The 24094-nt window shown below is 38.8% G+C and overlaps 1 protein-coding gene across 3 annotated transcripts in view; it reads right to left on the bottom strand.

The window, feature by feature from the left end:
- syne1a (spectrin repeat containing, nuclear envelope 1a) overlaps window positions 1-24094 on the bottom strand; it is a 113739-nt gene that overhangs the window by 69833 nt on the left and 19812 nt on the right. The window contains exons 14-52 of one of the 3 annotated variants that reach the window (XM_089118620.1): window positions 23792-23960; window positions 22792-22888; window positions 20844-21040; window positions 20587-20751; window positions 18714-18863; window positions 18431-18571; window positions 17887-18036; window positions 17541-17699; window positions 17280-17444; window positions 17057-17191; window positions 16571-16729; window positions 16275-16483; window positions 15692-15764; window positions 15409-15573; window positions 15078-15227; window positions 14768-14854; window positions 13463-13603; window positions 13216-13376; window positions 12772-12922; window positions 12417-12644; window positions 12218-12316; window positions 11112-11299; window positions 10868-10991; window positions 10524-10690; window positions 10081-10234; window positions 9355-9980; window positions 8915-9094; window positions 8345-8495; window positions 8089-8253; window positions 7205-7387; window positions 7008-7109; window positions 6677-6880; window positions 6250-6457; window positions 5324-5436; window positions 4882-5087; window positions 3627-3788; window positions 3237-3510; window positions 2724-2896; window positions 70-379 (exon numbers count right to left, since the gene is read on the bottom strand). In XM_089118620.1, coding sequence (XP_088974746.1) covers window positions 70-379; window positions 2724-2896; window positions 3237-3510; window positions 3627-3788; window positions 4882-5087; window positions 5324-5436; window positions 6250-6457; window positions 6677-6880; window positions 7008-7109; window positions 7205-7387; window positions 8089-8253; window positions 8345-8495; window positions 8915-9094; window positions 9355-9980; window positions 10081-10234; window positions 10524-10690; window positions 10868-10991; window positions 11112-11299; window positions 12218-12316; window positions 12417-12644; window positions 12772-12922; window positions 13216-13376; window positions 13463-13603; window positions 14768-14854; window positions 15078-15227; window positions 15409-15573; window positions 15692-15764; window positions 16275-16483; window positions 16571-16729; window positions 17057-17191; window positions 17280-17444; window positions 17541-17699; window positions 17887-18036; window positions 18431-18571; window positions 18714-18863; window positions 20587-20751; window positions 20844-21040; window positions 22792-22888; window positions 23792-23960 — 6841 coding nt within the window. Of the gene's footprint in view, window positions 1-69; window positions 380-2723; window positions 2897-3236; window positions 3511-3626; window positions 3789-4881; window positions 5088-5323; window positions 5437-6249; window positions 6458-6676; window positions 6881-7007; window positions 7110-7204; window positions 7388-8088; window positions 8254-8344; window positions 8496-8914; window positions 9095-9354; window positions 9981-10080; window positions 10235-10523; window positions 10691-10867; window positions 10992-11111; window positions 11300-12217; window positions 12317-12416; window positions 12645-12771; window positions 12923-13215; window positions 13377-13462; window positions 13604-14767; window positions 14855-15077; window positions 15228-15408; window positions 15574-15691; window positions 15765-16274; window positions 16484-16570; window positions 16730-17056; window positions 17192-17279; window positions 17445-17540; window positions 17700-17886; window positions 18037-18430; window positions 18572-18713; window positions 18864-20586; window positions 20752-20843; window positions 21041-22791; window positions 22889-23791; window positions 23961-24094 lie in introns of those variants that run through there. The other 2 variants (XM_089118618.1, XM_089118619.1) reach the window with 2 other exon arrangements.

The following is a 24094-nucleotide window of genomic DNA, read 5'->3' as shown; positions in this document are numbered from 1 at the left end:
AATTTTAATATGAACACTCTCGTTCACTATTACACTTTAACTATCCACTTGACACTGACAATATTTCACCTCGGCTGCAGCTTTGACATCCTCAAAATGTGCTCTAAGGAGAACCATTTCTTCCTCGTCAAAGACGGGGTCACCAGTGCGTTTGTAAAGTTCGGTCGCACTCTCCTCCAGATAGCACAGTGCTCCCTGGTGGTCTTCCACATCTGATGACAGCAAGTGCAGTCTCTCCAATTGCTTTCGTTTCTCCCTGAGCCCAAGCTGGGGCTCAAGAGGACCCTTAACCTCCAGCCCTACACCCTCCAGCCACTTCTGCAGCTGTGCACGAGACTCCACAAACAAATCCCACTGATTAACGGTCCACTCTAATCGGCTAAAACAGAAAGCACAGATAAGAGGAAGATATCAATTAGATTTTGCTTTTTTGTATCCAGCAGATGAGTATATAGACAGATAGATAGAGCAGATAACTATATAGTCAGATAGATAGATAGAGCAGATGAGTATACAGTCAGATAGATAGATGGATGGATAGATGGATGGATAGATGGATGGATAGATGGATGGATAGATGGATGGATGGATGGATGGATGGATGGATGGATGGATGGATGGATGGATGGATGGATGGATGGATGGATGGATGGATGGATGGATGGATGGATGGATGGATGGATGGATGGATGGATGGATGGATGGATGGATGGATGGATGGATGGATGGATGGATGGATGGATGGATGGATGGATGGATGGATGGATGGATGGATGGATGGATGGATGGATGGATGGATGGATGGATGGATGGATGGATGGATGGATGGATGGATGGATGGATGGATGGATAGATAGATAGATAGATAGATAGATAGATAGATAGATAGATAGATAGATAGATAGATAGATAGATAGATAGATAGATAGATAGATAGATAGATAGATAGATAGATAGATAGATAGATAGATAGATAGATAGATAGATAGATAGATAGATAGATAGATAGATAGATAGATAGATAGAGCAGATGAGTATTCAGACAGACAGACAGACAGACAGACAGACAGACAGACAGACAGACATAGATAGATAGATAGATAGATAGATAGATAGATAGATAGATAGATAGATAGATAGATAGATAGATAGATAGATAGATAGATAGATAGATAGATAGATAGATAGATAGATAGATAGATAGATAGATAGATAGATAGATAGATAGATAGATAGATAGATAGATAGAGCAGATGAGTATTCAGACAGACAGACAGACAGACAGACAGACAGACAGACAGACAGACAGACAGACAGACAGACAGACAGACAGACAGACAGACAGACAGATAGATAGATAGATAGATAGATAGATAGATAGATAGATAGATAGATAGATAGATAGATAGATAGATAGATAGATAGATAGATAGATAGATAGATAGATAGATAGAGCAGATGAGTATTCAGACAGACAGACAGACAGACAGACAGACAGACAGACAGACAGACAGACAGACAGACAGACAGACAGACAGACAGACAGACAGACAGACAGACAGACAGACAGACAGACAGATAGATAGATAGATAGATAGATAGATAGATAGATAGATAGATAGATAGATAGATAGATAGATAGATAGATAGATAGAGCAGATGAGTATTCAGACAGACAGACAGACAGACAGACAGACAGACAGACAGACAGACAGACATAGATAGATAGATAGATAGATAGATAGATAGATAGATAGATAGATAGATAGATAGATAGATAGATAGATAGATAGATAGATAGATAGATAGATAGATAGATAGATAGATAGATAGATAGATAGATAGAGCAGATGAGTATTCAGACAGACAGACAGACAGACAGACAGACAGACAGACAGACAGACAGACAGACAGACAGACAGACAGACAGACAGACAGACAGACAGACAGATAGATAGATAGATAGATAGATAGATAGATAGATAGATAGATAGATAGATAGATAGATAGATAGATAGATAGATAGATAGATAGATAGATAGATAGATAGATAGATAGATAGATAGATAGAGCAGATGAGTATTCAGACAGACAGACAGACAGACAGACAGACAGACAGACAGACAGACAGACAGACAGACAGACAGACAGACAGACAGACAGACAGACAGACAGACAGACAGACAGACAGACAGACAGACAGACAGACAGACAGACAGACAGACAGACAGACAGACAGACAGACAGACAGACAGACAGACAGACAGACAGACAGACAGACAGACAGACAGACAGACAGACAGACAGACAGACAGACAGACAGACAGACAGACAGACAGACAGACAGACAGATAGATAGATAGATAGATAGATAGATAGATAGATAGATAGATAGATAGATAGATAGATAGATAGATAGATAGATAGATAGATAGATAGATAGATAGATAATAACTTGGTTGCCATAGTGATGATTAGTTTAATTGAATAAAAGCCCAGGAGGCTGGCACCTGCAGTCAAGCACACTTGCCAATTAAAAAACAAATCACTATGCTCCCACTATTATCTCTCTTGAACCATAATACTTTAATGGTCCCGGTAATTATATATTCCTATTGATGTGTCCATTGTCGTAGTTAATTATCATTCAAAACCAACTATCAATTGACCCAATCTTCTGCAATGACAGTCATTTATAAGTTAAGCTTTTATAGCCAGGTCACCTGTGGCAGCTCATGGCTCTCAAGAGCAGTGCCGCCCATGCGTCCTCAGCTTCCTGATGCTTCGAGCAAATCACTCCTCGTTCCACTTCCCCGCTGCTCTTGATGACCAGCTCTGCTTTCCCAGCAGCCATGTTGAGCTTTACCTCGCCCTCTCCCTTCATAAGCAGGATATCCTGGATAAGAGGAAACAAACACAAGTTACAGCTACTGCACAGATACAGAATAGCCATTCTAAAAATATTATTTCCCCCTATAAACAGTATTAGGGAAATGTCCGTTGAATGTTACATAGATGAGAGGGTGAAAATAGCCACCAATAAAAGAGGATAAGGAGTGACAGAAAAATACAGTTTGTAATTTTACAATACATAACAATAAAATACAAAAATTATAATAAATGATTAAATAAATAAAAAAACAGCACATGAATCTCTGTTTGTCTCTTCGCTGTTCTAAATCACAAAACATGCAGATTTTCACAGACGTTGTTTTCTATGATTTTTTTGCATGTACCTGTGCTTGCTCAAGTTTCTCTTCCACCTCCTTTTTACTCCCCTCTGTGTTCTCTAGTTTCTCTAGCTTTCCCTCGACATCCTTCAGCCAGATTTCCACTGCCTTCAGCGCCTCCTCGAACGCCTGGTACTCCTGTAGTCTGCGGAGTCGACTTCTGGCCCCTTGTAGCAAAGCCTCGTGGTTTGAGAGCAACTCTGCTGCCACACTACTCCCTGATCTAGATCTTCCCTCTGTTACAGTGAGAGAGGACTGACACAGACGTTCAAGTGATGCCCTGTGACAGAAAACATACAGCTAGCTTACATTTAATCATGACTTACATTGTGAACATTCTCACATGCTGTTACACATGGTACTTCATAAACACAGAGACAGACTGTCCATATGTACCTCCTCATCAGCAGCTCTCTGTGGATTTCCTCCACTCTTCTCAGCTCTTCTGAACAGTCGGGGACTGCAGACTGACTCTCACCCCACAGAGGAACATCTGTCTTCAGTCTCACCTCCAGCTGTTGCAGCCAGTCGCTCAGCTCCACCACACGAGTTTCATACCTTAATAAGATCAAATTCACTAAATGTACCCTAAAATCTGACTACATTGTAAGCTACGATGTAACTGTAAACGTCTTGTTGATGTTACGTTAAAGGATCATTCTTACAATGCAGTATATTTCCATGTGCCCATTGTATGTCTTAATACAGTAAATTGCCTAATACAGTCTTTCTTAAACAGGGAATTCTCAACCAAACTTCCAAAGGGACCCAGTAAGTTTTACAATTATTTAAATTTAGTTATATACTAACATAATCATAATTAAAAAGCACACTGAAAATAAAGATGTACAACATTAAACTGACATCATGTTATTGAGTTCATTACAACAGAAGGACCAGAGGTACATTTCAACTTTTGAATATCATCTTGGACAAAGATGGATCTTGGAGTCAATCTATCTAAAATAGATTTAAAACATAATATCATAATCTCAACATAATATCATAATTAAGTGAACACAATTTATAATTATTTCACTACTCTGATTTGAGCAGATGTTACAATTTCTTACCATTTGCACAGGTGGCACACACTCCTAACATGAGCCACTGATTGATTATTTATTAATAACTATTGGAGGGGTTTCTTTTTCTCCCATTTACCATTGCTTTGTGAAATTTGTGGGATTGGATGTGACAATACAATAATGATACAGGAATAATGATGAAATAAACTATTTTTTCAGCTAGCAAATGAACCAGTCCTGAATAATAATTGAAGTAGTCTTATACAAAACTGGATATATAATGTGGATCTTCATCAGTTCTGCATTGTTGCCAATTTACAAATCTCCACCAACACAGAGGTGGAGGCTTGCTATTGACAAGTGCAGCAAATGTGTGTATTAAAGTTCACCAAACTTGAACCCAACACAATTCACACAGGGAAACCGGAAATACTTGATCGTGACTATTCCCATTGAAATTTCGCTGAGCAACAGTACATGTGACCGCAAATTTTTGTCCATCCTCTAAGGCTCCATCCTGTAGGACAGTCTGTTTTTTTCCCATTTTGTAAATGATCTAGTTATTATGAATAAAGTTTTAATCGTGCCTAAGCTTAGAGTGTAGACTTGAAAGCACTACTTACCCATTTAATAGGGTGGCACTTTCTTCCAGGGACCGCATGCGCTGTCTGCATTCCATAACAAATGCATCCAAAGCATACTGACAAGAGTCCAGTTGCTCCTGTATGCCTCCAGTCCCACCTTTAGTGAGATGCAACAGGAGTCTCTCTCCATCCTCACAAACCTGGGCCAAGCGCTCATCTCCATCCATGACTTCCTCTACTGCAGTCTAATAATGAGGGGATAAATGAATCGAATCGTATTACACGAGGGACACAATGAGCCACTGTTATTAATAATGTTAAATGGCTCTTAATCCCAAATTTCAAATCCAGAATAATCCCCTATTAGATTGAGGTCTGAAATGCTTCTTCATTGTTTTACTACTGATAAGTAGGAGCCTTATTGCTTTGCTCTGGTGCAATGTTTCATTACATGTCTGAGTCATTTGTTGCATGACGCTACCTTGAGTTTTTGTTGCTTGGATGAAATCGCGACAGCATCTCCTGTTTGCTCAAAGCAGTCCTCAATTCCAGCCCTTACCTCAGAGAGCCAACAGTGAAAAGCATGTGCTTTCTCTAGTAGAAGGAAAGACAGAGAGAGAATGACAGTCCATAAGAAGAAATGTATGTGAGCTGCTGCTGCATGCGGCCAGATGGACCGTAGGAGTGTATGGAACAGCTCTCTGTTGTCTTAGTAACCAGCCTCAACCAATTCCACCGGGATCTGTCATAATGTCAGAGGGAGAGGGAGCATCTGAGGCACAGGTGTGTGGCAGTCACGCTTTTAGGGAGTGCCGTGCAGAATCATTTCAAACAAACATAAATAAATAAAATATCTATTATCAACTATTCATGAGCCACTTGAATGGTAAGTGGCTTTAAACTTCCATCTAGTTTTGCTCATAACTGACACCTACACTTCTGTTCAAAAGTCAGGGGACAATAATGATTGATTTATTTATTTATTAAGAAAGAAATGAATCCTTTTATTCAGTATGGCACATTAAAAGTAAATTTTATATTGTTCAAAAAAATTCTAATTTCCTATCCATAGATGACATCTGAATTTCACAAAAATACCAAGCACCACAACTGTTTTCAACATTTATAACAATAAATGAATGTTTCTGAAGCACCAAATTAGCATATTAGAAGGATTTCTGAAGGATCATGTGATACTGGAGACTGGAGTAATGTTGAGGAAAAATCAGCTTTCCCATCACAGGAAAAAATTGCATTTTATAATATATTAAAACATTTATTTTATTTTTTAATACAGTTTTACTGTGCTTTTGATCAAATAAATGCAGCCTTGGCGAGTATAAGAGACTTCTTTCAAAAATATATAACTCACTGAACTCTAAATGAATTTAATTTAAATTCACTCACCATTGAAGCGCTGCAGTAAAGCATCCTGAAGTGACCCCAGGATCTGGCTGCGGCGTTGTGTCACTTCCTCATTCCTCTTGACCAGGTTGGAGACAGCTTCACCCAACAGGGTCAGGTGCTGAGTTGGGTACGCTCTACACAGTGCCCTGAGAGACTCACTTGCAACGTCCAAACTCACCTCCAGCTGTCTCTGTGACTTCTCAACCTCCTAAACGACCAGGGTGGAATATACAGGGCATTTAGTTTTTAATTGGTTTTAAAGTCCCCCATGTGAAATGAACTTGGTTGGATATATTTCCATCCAAAATTTCATCACAGTATTTGGCTTGTGGATTGTGTACCAGATTGCACGTGATTAGACTACATTTATTCTCACTTTGTAGAATCCTACCGCTAAATTTAAGTCATATTCAGTCAATTCACTAACCTTGATTTTAACAAAATTCTCTGGGTCAAGGGATGTTGAAAACTCTGATAGTGAGTCCTCAGAAGTCTTTAGCTGCTCTGAAATCTGGGAAATTAGGTTTTGAAGCTGCTGCCTCTGGGAGGTGAAGTCTTTATACATGCCTCTGGTCTGTTCGTACACCTCTAAAGCATGGGAAATCTGCTTTCTCAGATCTGCAGCCATCACCTCAAAAGGCCAAAAACAAATTCTAGATTTACCAGTCACTGTGACTAGCAGTGCATGTTATTCTCTTTACATATGTGATGTTACATCACTTATCACAACAAATGTCACAGCTACTGCTAATGATTACCTGAAGTTCAGTGTGTGTGTTTTGGGTTTTTATCAGTTCATGTAGCTCTGTCATCTTCTCTTGCAAGGTCTTCAGTTCGTCCTCCTTATTGTCCAACTCCAACTGTACAAACACAGAAATGAAGAGAATTACATATTTTGGTATTTTATCAGGTTTCCTTTACCAGGTTAGATTTGTCTTGGCTAAATGGATCTCACCTTGAACTCAGAGAGGTGCTCCTCCATGTCTTGAGTGGAGAGGAGACTGGCAGCTCCTTCACTGAGCTCACAGACAGAGACAGCACTCCAACACTCTATATCATTGGCCATTTTATTAATGTCATTCCACAGCTCAAGAGAGCGGGTGTACCGACTGATGTCTGCATCCATACTCTCAGAGATCTGCACAATAATCAACACTGGCCATAAGTGCATCATGTGCATAATATGGTGTGAATAATAAGACGACCACAGTTGAAAGACCAGGCATCCCTTATTCTAATGGTGTAATGACTGTATCTCATACTTCTAAATCACCATCCTCACGATACAGACTTTTGTTTTCACTTAGTTCACATACTACTTTGTTTATCTTTTACATTTTAGTGCTTTATTTATTTGTTTTTGTTGATTTTTATCACAACCTCCCTGAATTGTTCCTTTTTGTCTTTTCCCAGCCTGAATAAGTCAAGAAAATGTATAAATCATACATAAAAAAAGAAAAAAATACAATAATTATATGGTAACCAATGATGGTCAATATTATACATTTGCATTTGTTAAAAAATAAAGGGAAATACAACAGGAAAAATATATTTAAAAAAAAGTTAATAAATATATAAACAAAGATTTTAATTAATTTCCATATCACATTCTGACATAAAATCAGTTCTCCTTAACTTGTAACAGTCATTTGTAGGAGCAATCATTAATGATAAATTCCAGTACACAATGAGCATGTTTACATGCTTGCCAATAGGAAATGCTTCCTCTTGTTAGATACATCCCTGCTCAAGTTATTGCATAAAGTGTTTGGGACTAAACCAAACATGCCAAATAAATGACGCCTAAGACATCTAATCAAAAGCATTAAATGCACTCACATCCAGCCACCGATCAACAATGGCATCCATCTCCGTTGTGACATTTTCACTCTGAATGCTTTCATCTGGAAGCTTCTTTAACACAACGGTGAGGAGTTTGCCTGAACCAATGAGCTTATTCAGGTCCTCCTTAGTGGTCGCCAGCTCCGGCCTCACTGCTTCCAGCTGTGCAAACAGAGATAACAATATTACCTGTGTGCTTGCAATCATAAATGTAATCTGATGTTTAAAATGTGGCACACACTGAGGCACTAACCCGTGACAGAGCTCTACGGATGTCCTCAGGGTTATGTGGGTCCGACTGGGCCACAGTGATGGCATGAGCTCTCTCTATGACCGAGCTGATCCTGGTTCTCAGGGTCTGGTATTCCCTACAGAGCTCCAGCAGGTTTACACAAAGGTCATGGCTTTATGGGAACAAACACGAGCAGCGAAGTCTTAGATTTTACGCTAAAAGTGAGTGACATCAATAGTATCAATAGAAATACACGAACACACACTGCAGTCATGACAATAGCTCAAAACACTCTCCCCTTTCTTCAGTTTCTTTAATCTAAAGCATAATCTATTTAGAGATTCACCCACATATCCATCAAACAGCGCACAGAAAATAAACCCCATTTAAATTGCATTTAAACATGGCAACAGACGCAACCTGTCAAAACATCCATCCATCAACCCACTGGCCCAGTCCAGCCTCTCCCTCCCATAAGTCATCCATATCAAGTTCAATTTGACACACCATTCATCTATCCAAACACACACCAAGTTCCAATGAAAACTAAGTGTACAGTCTAAGACTTGGGAACCGTAGTAATATACTCACTCCTCCACAATAATCCCCCTAATCCTCTCCCAGGTGGAGTGGACCACGGCTACGTCCCGTTTGACTTCCCCTGCCAGCTCAGAGTCTCTGTGGGCCAGTTGTTCTCCTTTTTCCCCCAACCACAGCTGACTGTGCTGTAGGGCCTGTAGCTCTTCTTCCAACTGCTTCAGCAACCACAACCTGACAAACACATCGGATATTATTAAAAAAGGATAGCACAAAATATAGGTTTGCCATCATTACAGAAAATTTACAAAACTCACACATTTATCCAAAGTAAACAACACCTCAATATCAGGTCCACATTTTTTGGCACGTAAAACATACATCCTACCATCATACCAAAACACAACAACTATCATACCAAAATAACCACAGCACAGTGTTAACATTTATAATATGTCACATCAGTATGGTAAATAAAACACAAGTGCCTGTACCTCTGTTGAAAGGCCTGTGTGCTAGCCTCTGCAGGCCATGGTATATTGGCTCTGTACTCCAGCTTTGCCAGACTCCCGAGTAGCAGCTCCTTCCGTCCCCTAAATGAACTCCACATGGTGGCTAGTGCCTCTGCCTCACTCTGCTTTGTCCCAATGCTCCTCTGAAGCACCTGCACGCTCAACGCAACATCATCCACTAGCCCTCTGCAAGACGTTCTTTCCTCCTCTGCCCCTTGTAAATGAAAGTGTGCCTTGTTTAGGATGATATCCAGGCTAATGGCATGCACCTCTAGAGATGCTAACTCCTTGGCAAGGTCCCCAAGTTCCTGATTTATGTCCCTGACTTTGGAGTCATCCCAGCTCTCTCTTCCTTCAACTTCTTCCTGGAATGTCTGTAAAGAGGTTCTGGCTTTATTATAAGTCTTACAGAAGTCTTTTAGTTTGAGTAGTGCTTCATCTCGATGCTCTACTAAACTCTGTGCTTCACTGAAGTGTTGAAGGCAGTCCTCCTTCCTGGTCTGGAGGTGCTGCAGGTCTTTTGGGGATATAGACGGGCTGAGGGCATCTAGTTGTGGCTGTAAGGACTCCAGTAACTTTCCTTGTGTCTGAAGGGACGTCTTGTCCTCCTTTAGACCATTGGAGAAACCAGATAATTACATATATTTTCAATTAAAACATTAATAAAAGAATGATGATTGGAAGATAAAATGTAATGACATATTGTACCTTGGTTTTGAATTCAGCAGACTGGAGATCAGTGATGCTGACTTTGCATGTGCTTTGAATGTGCCTGAGGAAGTTCTCAGTCCACTGAGTCAGATCAAGCGAGACCTGACTGAACTGCTCCAACTGAGCAAGATGGGACTGAAATTCCTGAATCCTGAAAATTCAAAATTAAACGTCAACACTTACTCATCAAGGTAAAGGTACACTGTAACTTTCTACACTGTATGAGCGATCATAAATCCGTCTTACAAGCAGTGTTTTTGTCTTAAGCAAACCAATTCTAGACTAATTTTGATTGCATGAAAGTTTGTATATGCCCCCTTAGATGAGTCATTGATATTTTTGGTAAAATTTCTGAGAGAGAAAGAGAACATTTGAATGTGTATATTTTAGGAGCACATAATCAAACAAATGACAGGGACAAACATATAAATTAGTATTACCTGAGTGGTATATTAGTACTGAGAGAACACCACCTCTCTTCCATGCTACAATGAAGATCTCTAAGCTCTGCCATCCTTTCCTCGGAGGCTGAGGAGTACAGAGACTCGGCTCGGGTCTCCAAACTTTCCAACAAAGACTCCTGAGAGGGAACTTCTGACTGCATGTCCTGATACGTTATAAAAAAAAAAAGATTTTATTGGTTCCTTGCCATTAAAGTCATAGTGTCCCGAATTGTTTTTGAGAGTTTTAAATGAGTGATGGTAATCCAAACAATCATCATTAAAGATAAAGAACCATGGATGTGGAAAACAAAAACACTTTGTGGAAAAGACTTCGCACTCACCTGCAGCATCTGAAGCTGGCTCTGTAGCTTCACATTGTCTATGGTCAGGTAGGGAGAATCTGAACTGCATAAATTTTCACACCTGTTCAACCAGGACTGCAGAAGTGAGAGATCTCTCTCACATCTAAAAAAGCAGACAGCCAAAACATTGCTTTTTATATTACAATCTTTTATTTAATTAACAAAAATCACCTTCATTCCAGTCAACACGTATTATGTATCAAATAAATATGTAAACACATGCCTTTGCCACAGAGTCAACAGGTTCTCCAGTTTTGATTGTTTTTCAGTGGCTTGCTGGGTATATAATTTGTGAGCTTGCTGAAGGTCAGCCACAGCTTTCTCCATCCGTCCCCCATCAGACAGCCTCCTCCAGCCCAGACTCAGAGACATTAGCCTGGGCCCGAGCTGCTGTAAACGCTGCACTACATCCTGAGAATGAAGGAAATAAATGTTACTCTAGCAGCCTCAAATGCCTTCTATATAATCATATTTTCAAAGTCAACAGTTAAGTGAAAATTTTAGCATATGGTCTATAATAGGGGTTATGCACAATGTTCAGTAAAACAGGTTGCATTGCTACCGTTTCAGGTCTTTTGTATGTACTTTGACAAATATATAGACGTTTAATTTAAGGAGTGAGCAAAGATGAGCATAAATTGAGGTCTAGAAGTTTTTATTATTTTCTTCTTACAAACATCTAGATATTTAAATCGCATAAAACACCAACAACACTTTTCTCATTGCGGATGTGGATGCAATGAGACCTGTTTCCCTGTTTGTTCATGTGACATACAGTAGGGCCTCTTGTAATAATGGCCCTCTGGCTGACTGTGTGGATTATTTAATGCAGCCCTTCAAGTGTAAATAGTTTATCCTTTAATCCGGTCTGCAAATTGATTTTTACTTTCTGCATTTTGGTCTGGTCTTCGTTACTCCGCAGTTCTCTTAAGGATTATTAAACAGCAGTCAATATATTTCTCCACAGGGCTTATTATATCAGCCCTAAAGCATAAAAACAAAACTGAACCTGTATCCTAGGTGACGGCAATTAATCCAGTCACTTAATTTGAAATAAAATGTAGTAAAATGTCAAATTTGAAATAAAATGTAATATTTATGAATATCATACTGCACATGTGAACTGATTTTTATTTATTTCAGTTGTTCTTCATTTAAATGACTTTTGATCATTACAATTGTGATGATTGTATACTGTATATACTGGTATAGAGGCCCCCAATTTGAGTTTTACACCCCTGGTCTAGATAATATATACAGTGTGGTATGGAAATTTATTTATTTAGGTTTTTACGTTGTCTGTTTCAAACCAACACATATAATACGAACCATGTGTTCATGGAGAGTTTTATATGTTCTTGATGCGGATGTACATGAAGTAACTGGTGTGTTCAGTTTTTCCTGTAGTCCATTCAGCAAACCTTCAACCTAAGATGAGTGAAAACATTGAGCAACACACACACATCCAACATGACTTGAATAATATATCAGACCAGAGTAGCACAGATAGCCATGTATATAGTGTTACCTCATTGAGATCTTGAGTAAATTCCTTAGTATTTCTCAAACTAGAGTGAAGCTCTGCCTCTCGTTCCTCCACACTGTTTTTAAACTCTTCCCGGTATCTTTCAATCTGCATCAGACGTGCTTTAATTCGCCCAGCCTCATTCGGTGCAATGAAATGAATTAAAGATTTAAACTCTGTCTCCAATCGGCTAAAGTTGTCCATCTTCTCCTCTAAGGCCTCCTTTAACATCTAAGAGGGTAAACAATGAGGAGACATCATTCACTGAGCGCTAAATGAAACCTGTCATGTTGTCTGGTTGATTTGGTTATGTTTATTAAGTTACAGTCTTCTGATCCAGGTCATTATCTCTGTTTACCTCCACCGTGTGAATCTGCTCATCCAGGTTGGCAGAGGATCCGCTGAAAGCTTCAAGCTCCCTCTTACTATCACAGACCCAGGAGAAGAAAGCCTCAGACTCACGACTGAAACTTTGCCACCATCTGTGCATCATCTCCAGATCTGACACTCTATTGGAACAGATACAAGCAGGAAAGAAAAATAGTTCTCATTAAAAGAGTACTTATTATGGAAATACTGTACTTTTAAATAATATTCTTTTTACAGAGTGTACACTTAAGTGGCCTTTTATTTAACCAATATTATAGTATCTGAAAGTAGATTATTGCAGCAGACTATTCTCTCTATTTCAGTAAGGTTTACATTTACAGTAGGTTGCGACAAGAAACAAGGTACGTAATGTGAATTGTGCAGTATATGTCTGCACAGTAGATAAAGGCATTTTGACTTAAAGCTGTCTTACATTTTCCTGAGGCTGGCTTGTATCTCCTGCAGTCTTTCTTTTGTGGATTGGGCCTGATCCTGTAGTAAAGACTGATTGTGAGAACCAAGTTTAATATCTGCTGCCTTCTTCAACAGGGACTCAGCTCGTTCAGCAAATGTGTTGCCCTGCTCATGAAGCTCCTAAACAAACACAGATATGAATATTATTTTCAGTCCAAAGTTCAATAAACATTTAACAACTTTTTTTTTTTTATCTTTGCTCTCACTTTAACATTTTTCATTTCAGTCTTGAGGTTGTCCAGGCTGCTGAAGATAAGCTCCCTCTGCAGGACAGGACTGACAAGACACACAAACTGCCAGATGGCCTCTCTCTCTATATCAAACTCCTGCCATGCATTCACAGTGACCTAAAGAGCAATGAGAATGACATTACCAACTGCAAGTAAAGTAAGTGATTGCATTTCTTTCGGATTATTCATGTTGAATTATTGGGTTACATTTTATTCTCAAAATGTAAGGTTACACAATGTTTAACTTCTTGAAACAAGCTTGGACTTCTGAAGAGAGGGGCATTCTAAGGTCTTGAGGCCCGCAATTGTTCACAACAATATTAAAGGTCCACATTACTTTTACATTTGTTTGTGATTGTCTGGATAAGGAATTTTGGTAACACTTTAGTTTAGGGTCCAATTCTCACTATTAACTATAGTAGCTTATTTGCATGCATATTACTAGACCATATTCTACATCTCTTATACCCAACACCTAAACTTAACAACAAACTTACTAACTATGAATAAGCAGTAATTAGGAGTTTATTGATGCAAAAGTTGAAGTTAATAGTGAGAATTGGACCCTACTCTAAAAGTTTGGGCTAATCCAATTTTGAATTAATTTTAAAATGAGTCTACCATTGTTGAGAAATTTGCTGAAGGATATTTACACCGGTACAGTAGACGGCTTTCAAAATATTACAAAATATGAAACACAAAAACGTATTAGTATGAATTGGATCAGGTTAATAAAGTGAGAGTAAATTCATAAAGTATATTTGTGCAATTTAATTATAGCAGGATAGCTTAATATTCTGAGTTTGCATTTCACTGTTTTTATTTTCAGGAATACTGAATCTGTTTTTATTTAAGTGAGATGAGTAAATGCATGCTCACATTTACAGCAGTCTACAACTAAACATCATATTTACACAGCGCACACAACACCTCTGCACTTACTACTTACTCCAAAAAATTAATTCAGATATTTTGTTTTAAATTTAAAAGTAATGCGCTCTTTCAATAGTTACTCAGAAAAAGTAATCTCATTATGTAACTAGAGTTAATTGACTGAAATTGATTGAGAGTCGAGTCTAAAATGAGGAGTGCTATTTGTTGCATCACTGAAAGGCAGCCATGAGATTTATGAGATTTAATAACAGTTAGGATACTGCCTATGAAGCTAAATTGCTATGATCTAACATACAGAGATCCAAACCATTTTTTACAGACACTTTAAGGGGATTTAACTGAATTATAATATGGCATGTGTAAATATCATTTGACTGAAAGTGTTACCTGCAGGTGTTTCTCCTGAGCTGCCCAGTCTTCTTTACCTTGAGATCTCACATCTGTCTCTTTTGCTTCCTGTGTCTTCATATTTTGCTGATTAAACACCATGACAGGGTGACAGAGAAGAAAGAAAAAGGGAAAAGTAGAAACGAGGGGGGGAAAAAGAAATAAATGATCCTGAGATTCACCCCTTGGAATATTATGCATGAGAAAGAATCACTTATTCACAGCAATCAGATTAGCAAATAAAATCAACATGATTCATCATGTCTATTGCATTATATGTGTCAACAAAAATGAATTCTACAGTCCCTACCAGGTGAATAAGGAGCAGCTGTTTGGCTTCTGTAATATTCTCTGCATTCAGTATTCGTCTGTGGCCCTGTGTCTGAATCACATCCTCCTCCTCCTTCACCTCCTCTCTAGTCTTTATGTTCCCTTCATTGGCCACTGCAACAGGACAATCCTGACAAAACAGTCAAATAGTTTAACCATGCAAGATATTAAAAAAATGTTCCTGCAGATGATATACAAATATGCACATGGAGAATTGTAGGCAGACATTTTCTTTCCAAAGTAAACATGGCACATGACATTTGCAGCAGTACAACTTGCATTAAACCTAAGACATGAGGACCACTCTTCACCTTAGACAGAGACAGCAGCAGTGCAGAAAACTGCTGTGAGAGTTTATCAAAAGCAGCCCTCTGTGTGCGAACTTCACTCTCAGGACTTATCTCCTCCAGAACAGCGAGACGAGCTTTGAGCCAGTCCAGAGTCTCGCCCTGAGCCTTTACCGCCCGACGCTGCATCTGCAAAGGGAAGCAGAGGGAGGTCAGCTGAAGTCACATAACAGACAGTGGTCTGAACACACATGCAGTATACTGATTGCAGATGAGCATAAGTCACATCGATTTGGGGTGAGCTCACCTGGAGAGACGAGATTTCAGCAGCACTTTGCATTTCCTGCTGGGAGAGAAGCCATCCAGACAGCTCACTGAACCTGGAGCACAGCACAAAAAAACAAAAACATAGAAAAAGAAATTCTCACCCAACCTGCACATATGTCGTCTTTTGTCGAAAAGAAAAGTGCTGAAATGTATTGAATGTGTACTTATAAGCATATTTTTTAAAAAAAAAGCATAAATAAAAGGCTGTTTAAAATGTGATTAAAGAGAGTACCATTTTATACCTTTCTTAATACACGTTTAATGTCAAATTAAACGTTTACTTTGAAGTACATTTTAAATCCTTGTTTTAAAGAATTTTGTCAATCTTTAAATAAGCACACTTATTTTGATGTGCCGAATAACAAGCTAATGGAAATGTACTGTAACATACTTTCCTATAATTTTAACTGTAGTGTGTTATTCAATGTTTCATTTTAAATGTTTCAATGTTTCATTCCCAAACATTTTAAACCATTCTCAGGAAAAATCTGTTGAAAATCATAGCATTGACAGAATTTGTCCAGTAATGTGTCTCATTTTGTCACTCAGTATTTGCATCTCACCTGGCATGCCACTCTCTCCATTTATCCATGTGCTGCTGTAGTTTCAAGTGCGTTCGCTCTATTAAACCCCTGACCTCTGAAAGATGATCTCTGGTTTGCTCCAGTGTTTTATAGCCTTGGTCATTTTCTGGAAGATCCTGACAGAGATGCTCCATTGTCTTTAGTCGCTTCTCACATGCAGAAAGTGTGTTTTTATGTCTGAAAAAGGCCTATAATGATACATAAATAGATAATTAGATAGATAATTCTCAGGTTATGAGAATTCCATGATCTTTTTTCTATCGGCTCTATCTCACCCTGTGTTCTTTGATCGTTCTTTCACTGCCGGCTGTGAGCAAGGATTTGTCCTCCCTTTTCAGCTCTATCCTACACTCCTGTAATGTGGTCATCACCAAACGCCTCTCTGTTTCCACCCGGAGTCTGAGCAGATGGAATGGAGCCTCGGCTTGAATGTCCTGGGAGGAGGAAAATGCATCAAGATGAAAAATTATTTTTCATGATTTGTAGTCACAACTTTTCATCTTTTGTCAATTCAACTCAGATAATTAATGTCATTTACAAGATTTTAAGTTCATTTTAAGTTCACTATTCATTAAACCAATCTTAAAATTCGAATTTTATAAAATTAAAACAATTTATTTCAATGAACTCAAAATTAAGGCAGGTGGCTTACTTTTTTAAGTTAAACCAACAATGTTTTTTATTGTTGTTTTTTTTACAGTGTAGCTTCCTGTTCCTGATAAGTTGTCTAACTTTTCACCATTTTTGATCTTCCAACTGACCTTCCATTGCTTGTGCAGTCTTCTGACCGTCTCTCGCAGACTCCGTTGGTCTTCCTCGGAGATGATATCAGTGAGGTCATCACAAGCCTTTAAATAAGCACTTAAAATGTGCTGGTCTAGTCGCCCAAAGAACTCCTGAGCAAATAATTACACACTTAATTAGAAGAACAAGACAAGATAAATATGTTTGAAGGGTTCGCCGATTAAGACATCAATGACGTACATTGTGTTTGCGGAACAGCTCATCTGGGTCTCCCCTTTCCTTTAAACAGGCTTGGCCCACACGCAGCGCCTTCTCCAGGTCAGCACGAGACTCCTCAAACCTCCGCATGAGGTTGCCGTTAGTCTCTGCCACCTGCCTCCACTCCAAAGCCTCCTGCATCAAAGCCTGATCAGAGCACAACACTGTCAGAACAGCTCTGCATTTGATGGAAAAATTCAAACTATATCTCTTTATCGAATAGTTATTTTTTCTTAGTCTGACCTGTGTGGTGGTCTGAATCTCCGTCACTCTGTTCTGCAGAAGAGACATGTCAAAATTCTGTAGGGATTTTGCACAGCACAGCGCCCTCTGTAGAGACAGGTAACTGCGCTCCATAGCACAAACACAACGCTTACAGGTCTGCTGCTGTGTTTGTAGCTCCTGCAATTTTTTTTTTTTAATAAAACATCAATTAACACATAGAACAATTATACAGTAGTGGACACAGATACAGGCAGGTTTATTTATTACAAAGACAGCCACTCATTATTTGTCACATCTTTACTGTTTCTCCACACTGTATTCTTCATGGTCTGATAATCTTTTCCTCCCAGTGGTCTGTACTGACCTGACACATTTCCTGGTTGTGTTGCTGGGTGATGATGTGTCCAGCGTGCTCCGCTGTCTGGTAGAAAGTTGAGATTTGTTTCTCTAGCTCTTCTAACAGAGGAAATAGAGCCTGGCACTCCCTCAAAATTAAAGGACACTTTTCTTTCAGCTGTAAGGATACAAACAAATAATTAGATAATTTATTCCCAGACATATGTGATCTGATATACAGTAAATTACATCATTCCAAACATATTTTGTTTGTTTTTTTGTTTTGTTTTGCAAAACACAGAAGCTGACATTTTATAATGTAAGTGAATGGTGACTAGAGGCTGTCAGGATTCAAAAATAGTAGCAAAAAGTGTGTAAAATAAAATGATCCAAATGACTTGCATTCAAAGTCATCTGCACCCATACAAATAATGTCATATTTCCTGATGTTTTTATCATATTTATAATGCTTTTATAATGCCTGTGGTTACTATTCCTTTTCATTATAAGTTTTTTCAGATAAAAATGATATCATTAATAATATAATATAAGTTAGCAAACATTGCACAAACCTGGTGGAGATGTGCTTCGGTCGTTGTTATAGTAGAAAGTGCTTTAGCTCCACCAGCACCAGAGTCTTTGGCCAGAAGCTGAGCAGAGTGAGCAGCCACTTTATGTTGTGCTTCCACAGCAGGTAGCCTGTGCTTGATGTCCTGCAATATGTGAGAAAATTAAATCAGAATGCTTAGAGGAAACTTAGATAGACAAAATTGGCATTTATCATTTCTGAGAGGCCAATATCTCACATACAGAGAAAAAGATTAAACAATACATCGAATGTTGAAACCTTTTTACCTCAACATCCAGCATAAAGGCTTTGACATCCAACAATGACACTTGAAGCGGTGTGGTAAGTTTGTTAATGGAAGTATCCAGAAACTCTTGTATGTCTGTGCTGACATCCTGGTGTGTCCTTACTGTATGAGTCTCAGGAAGACGAGAGTACTGTAAAAAGAGAAAAACAGACTTTTATAATTTTTATAATTATAGAAATGGTTCACTTAAAGTCAGTAAGTTTTAGGTTAGTTCACCCAAAAATGTACAATTATCTCATAATTTACTCATCTAAAATAGGTGTATATGACTTTCTTCTTTCAGCCAAACACAATCGGAGTTATATTAAAAATATCCTGGCTTTTCCAAGCTTTATAATGGGAGAGAATAGTAACTGATATTTTGAAGCCAAAAAAACGTCTGTAACTTCTGTTCCCTGAGAACAGGGAATGAGACACTGCATCGCAATGCATTGGGGAAATGCCTCAGGCGTGACAGGTGTATGAAACTGCTATAGAATCATGGCTATCCTATTGGCCGGCAACAGCCCATGATGTCATCATCACACGACCTGAAAATATAAAAAGGGTGCCTTGCAAACATGACAAACACCTTATTGTCTGAAGGGACGCAGGCCCTGAAGGAATGGCAAGGAGATGCAGTGTCTTGTTCCCTGTTCTTAGGGAACAGAGGTTACAGTCGAAACCTAGACATTCCCTTTCAAAATGAAACTCGCACTGAATCGAAACGCATTGAGGAACAATATACCAATGCCACCATGCTAAGGGGTGTGCATGCCAAGTGGCTTTGACAACCGACAGAACCAGCCAATTTAAATGAAACGCTAGAACCACCCACCCTCAGGTCACACTGGGCTGTCAGTGACAGCATTCCCTACGGTCATAACCCAAGCTATAATCCTCACAGGAAAACTTCCATAAACATAGTTTACCCAAAGGCCTACCTGGGCCTGCTCAAGGGCTTGGAACCACACCTTCAAATTAGAAGGGGTCCCTTCTAGGGAATGTGGCTAGGTAACCCGAAGGAGTCCCAACCAATCACTTATTCAGGGAACATACTCACCCGAAATACCACCAGGAAGACCTGACCTGGCGTCACTTACATTGGATTTTTTTTTATTATTATTGATTTTATTGATGAACCAACTGGTTGGTACTTGTAATTTCGTTGTACAGGTTACAATGACAATAAAGGGATAACGATTACGATACTTTCATCCTGGCAAACTTCCTGTCTGTCCAGCAACAGAGCTTCTGGACACTTGCCTTTAGATAAGGCAACCAACCCGAGGGACTGCAAAGCTGTCAGTTGGCCCACTTGGCCCAGATCTCAGGGACGGGGTATCCCGGAGAGCATGACCCAGCATATTGCTTACAACCCTTGCCAGCTAGGGGAGTTTCTCTGCTTGATCCATAGATCTACCCAGCATTTGTGTTTTAAAACACTAAGGAGGCCTGAGATGGCCTAAGGGCTGATCTAACTGGGAGGCCTCACGAGAGGCCTACGACCGTCTGACCAGACTCAGGAGTCTGCGTACTCATAGTGACCCTCAGTGAGGGGAGCACATGGTCCACTTGGAAGGCAAACCAGGCTATAGGCAGGATAAAAAGAGGTTCCTGGAAAGAACCAGTAGCAAAGAATGAATACTTTAGTCGACCCAGGGCGCAAGCCCCCCTTTCAGAAGCTGCCTGCTAAGGCCAGCTGAACTGATAGCAAGCGGCCACTAGTTGCCCAAACCCAACATTGCTGGGAAACCACTCACAGGGAGGCCTAGTGAGGCCTACTACCTGATATCTAGTCAGGCTATCTGTCCAGTTGCTTGTCCTTGGGACTTTATTCTTTAAGATGTGAGAGAGTGTGAAAGTTTGCTTACCTGTTTGACCTTCAGAAACAGCTCCCTCCATCTTCCATTGAGAAGCAGAAGCTGATGTTTTACATCACGTGTCACTGTTTCATCACAGGTCTCGATCAGAAAGTTTCCTGCATCGTTCATAGCAGCGTGCTGGTCCATCCAGTGCGGAAGGTTGCGAAAAAACTCCTGAAAAAACAACGGAGTAAGAATGTACTGTATCGTAAACACGCCTACTAGTTATTTTCAGAGACATGGCTACATGTATGTGGTTGTCTTACCCGTTTAGTGTTCTCAGGTTGTCTGAGAGCCTCCTGAGCATCCTCTAGCCAGGTCTGCAATAAGGCCACACAGCTGTTGTACCTCAACCAGTTACACTGCACCTCCTCCAACATGGACCTTACACTTCGCACCTCCACCGACAGACTCCTCCACTGATCAGACACCTCTCGCAGCAAGAGCTTTACCCCTCCCTCAGCTGAAATGTCAAAACATGAACACACAAAAGCAGAGCAGATTCATGAATGTACCAATAAATACATACTGATAAATCTAGACTAGACTAGAAGCTAAAACTAACACTGATACTAGTATTAGTACACTAATACTATTACTAGTATTTACTAATAAATAAATGCTAATACAGCCTTAATGTCAACCACAATCATTATCCTTACCTTTTAAAAGTTTGTAACCTGTTTATTTTTGCTATCTTGATTATAATTGCCATCTTATATCGTAACCATAAGATTTTATAGTTAGTTCATATGATTTGTGCATTTAGCATTGTTTCCCCCCTTCTATGCACTTTTGTAGTATTATTAGTATTCTATTAAAGTATTTTTAAAATATTTTGAGTCAGCTTTAATTTTTTTTAAATTTCATTTTTATTAAGCTACACAGAATTATGTAATAATAGCTTCTAAAATTATTTGAAGCTGACCAGAATTATGAAAATGAACCGAAAATTGTTGTAATTTTGTTGTTTTGTCATTTTTATTATTTTTTGTTTTTGTTTTTGTTTTGTTGTCATAAGTCTGTTACTTTTCTTCCAATTTTAGAAATTTTAGCACGTGTTTGCAAGTACTAAGGACTAAAATTACTACACTGAAGTCTACCACCTAAGCTTGCTTAATTTCAGTTAGGAGCCAAGGCAACATTTCTAATTTTCATAAAATCTTTCATTTAATATTTAAATTGTATTTTATTTTAGCTTCATTAATGCAATAATATAATATAATATAATATAATATAATATAATATAATATAATATAATATAATATAATATAATATAATATAATATAATATAATATAATATAATATAATATAATATAATATAATATAATATAATATAATATAATATAATACAATAAAAAGTCTACAACACTTTAAGAACATACCAATGACCCATTTTTGAGTTACAACCAACAGGTTGAGTAGTGCTGCAATAAATCATCGTAATAAAATGTGATTGGCTTCTGGAAGACCTATTTTGTGATCTTCCAATCACACTTCAGACAAAGACCACCCCTATGTTGAGGTTGCCTTAGGCATGGACAAAGCAACATGTTGGGAGTCTATCGCCCAGAGAAACCCAATTAGAATGCAGTATCTGCACTAATGGACTGGAATTCCCTTTTGAGTTCTTTGCCTGGGAAAACCTCATTTACCAGTAGCCCGAGGAGAGAGGAATGAGCGTAGAAAGAGAAAGAGAAAGAAAAAGCAAACGGAAAAGAGCAAGAATGAAACACAGAGAGGGAGAACGAGCGAGAGACAGAGACAGCAGGAAGATGCTACAGGCACAGACTGATTGACTTCTGAGTCCACAAGGATTAAACTCACTGAGGGTGAAACAAGGTGAGCTGCTATCATTCTACCCTCTGGACACCGAGATTTTAAAAAAAACTGCCTTTATCTGCCCAGCCATGATATGATTTGCACATTACAAATATATTTGTTGGTTCACTCAACACCAAACGAAATTTACTTCGGACAGGATCAAAATCTTCATGGGTTGCCCCCCTCTTACCCGTATCCTCTATATTAAAAAATAATAATACATTTTATATTTGATGATTCTCATATAAAGTGATGAGAGAAAGAAATAATTGCACAGTAAAACACCAGAATGAAAATCCCAGCTTGAAAGTTGTACTGCTGTTACCAAACTATCATTTAGCAGTCACATAGGCATATAAAATAGAAAAAGATTCAGAATTTGAAGCATACCTGAGCTGTCAGCTTTAATGTAGAGCTCAGCAGCTTGTATCAGAGCCTGGTGGCTACTTTCATACTTCTCAAAGAACTGCTGTCCCTCCACAAATGACTGGAGATGCAGAGAATAAACAAAAGTAAAGATCAGATCATTTGATTGTGCAATCAGAGTAATTAGTATCTTTAACAGATCTCAGGCTATACTGCATTTGATGGGATGGCCTCAAATATGACTATGTATGAAAACATGTTTGTATGGTTAGGCAATGAAGGAGCTGAAACAATGCTAAATGAAAGTAACCAATTGTTGTGGGAATTTTAATCATTAAAGAAGATTACTAGGTAGTCTGAGCCATGTGTTTCCATTGAACCTATTCCATGAGTAAAATATAGATGTCTACGTGGTTGTGGGTGACGTTTCAGGAACATATGGGACAGGACATGGACACCAGTTTTGGCCAGTTTATTTCAGTACCAGTTTGTGTCCTTAAGTAGAGACTAAACAGCAGTAAGGACCTTATCTGGGTGGGTGAAAGGTACAGCAGGTGAAGATGAACCTTGAAAAGACTATAAGAGCTGTCTCATGTCTCCCTGAGGGCATCTCACTCACTCCACAGTTTAACTGCTGTGTTGGTGACTGGGCCTATTTTTGCAAGAATAAATACTTCTCTTTCTTTATTAATTTGACTCTGAGTGTCTCTTACGCAGTGATGAAATTTAACAGGATTTTTGCCACAATAATTTGGTGTCAGAATAGTGGGATTCCTTGGAAGTGCCTTCTGGACCCGAGAGCGAACGGTGTTTGGCCACCTGGACTGAGTAGATCCAGCTCTACCTCGTAATCTTGAGAGAGAAGGGCCGACCGCTATCGGGTCCAGGAGAAGCTCCACTGGAATCAAAAGAAAGCAAACCAACATTTCTCTGGTAGGAGATGGACTCTGAGTGTCTCTTCCGCAGTGATGATGATATATTTGACAGGATTTTTGCCACAACACCATCTAGTTTGTAAACTTACACCATAGCTTTGCAGCAGAAGCTCCATTGACTCCAGTCGGCCATATTTAATGATCCAGGATTTCAGCTTGGACTCAGCTAGTGTCAAAAATGCCAGCATACCATATTTCGTTTCCCAGAATTCCAGTTTGCTCAAGTGAATGTGTGAGGAGGTAGATATGTAGTTTAATCTGAAAGCAGTTACATAAAAACAGGTTAATAATATATTATATTATAATACAATTTATTATAAAAAAAATTGAATTGAATTATAATTGCAATTATAAATTGATCTCTTCATTAATCTTTGAGGTTATCTGTCATG

Source organism: Pimephales promelas, chromosome 13, assembly GCF_988280905.1.
Source record: "Pimephales promelas chromosome 13, fPimPro1.hap1.1, whole genome shotgun sequence".
Classification (NCBI taxonomy): Eukaryota; Metazoa; Chordata; class Actinopteri; order Cypriniformes; family Leuciscidae; genus Pimephales; species Pimephales promelas.
Note: the sequence above shows the minus strand (reverse complement) of the source record. Positions and strands in the feature narration are given on the sequence as shown.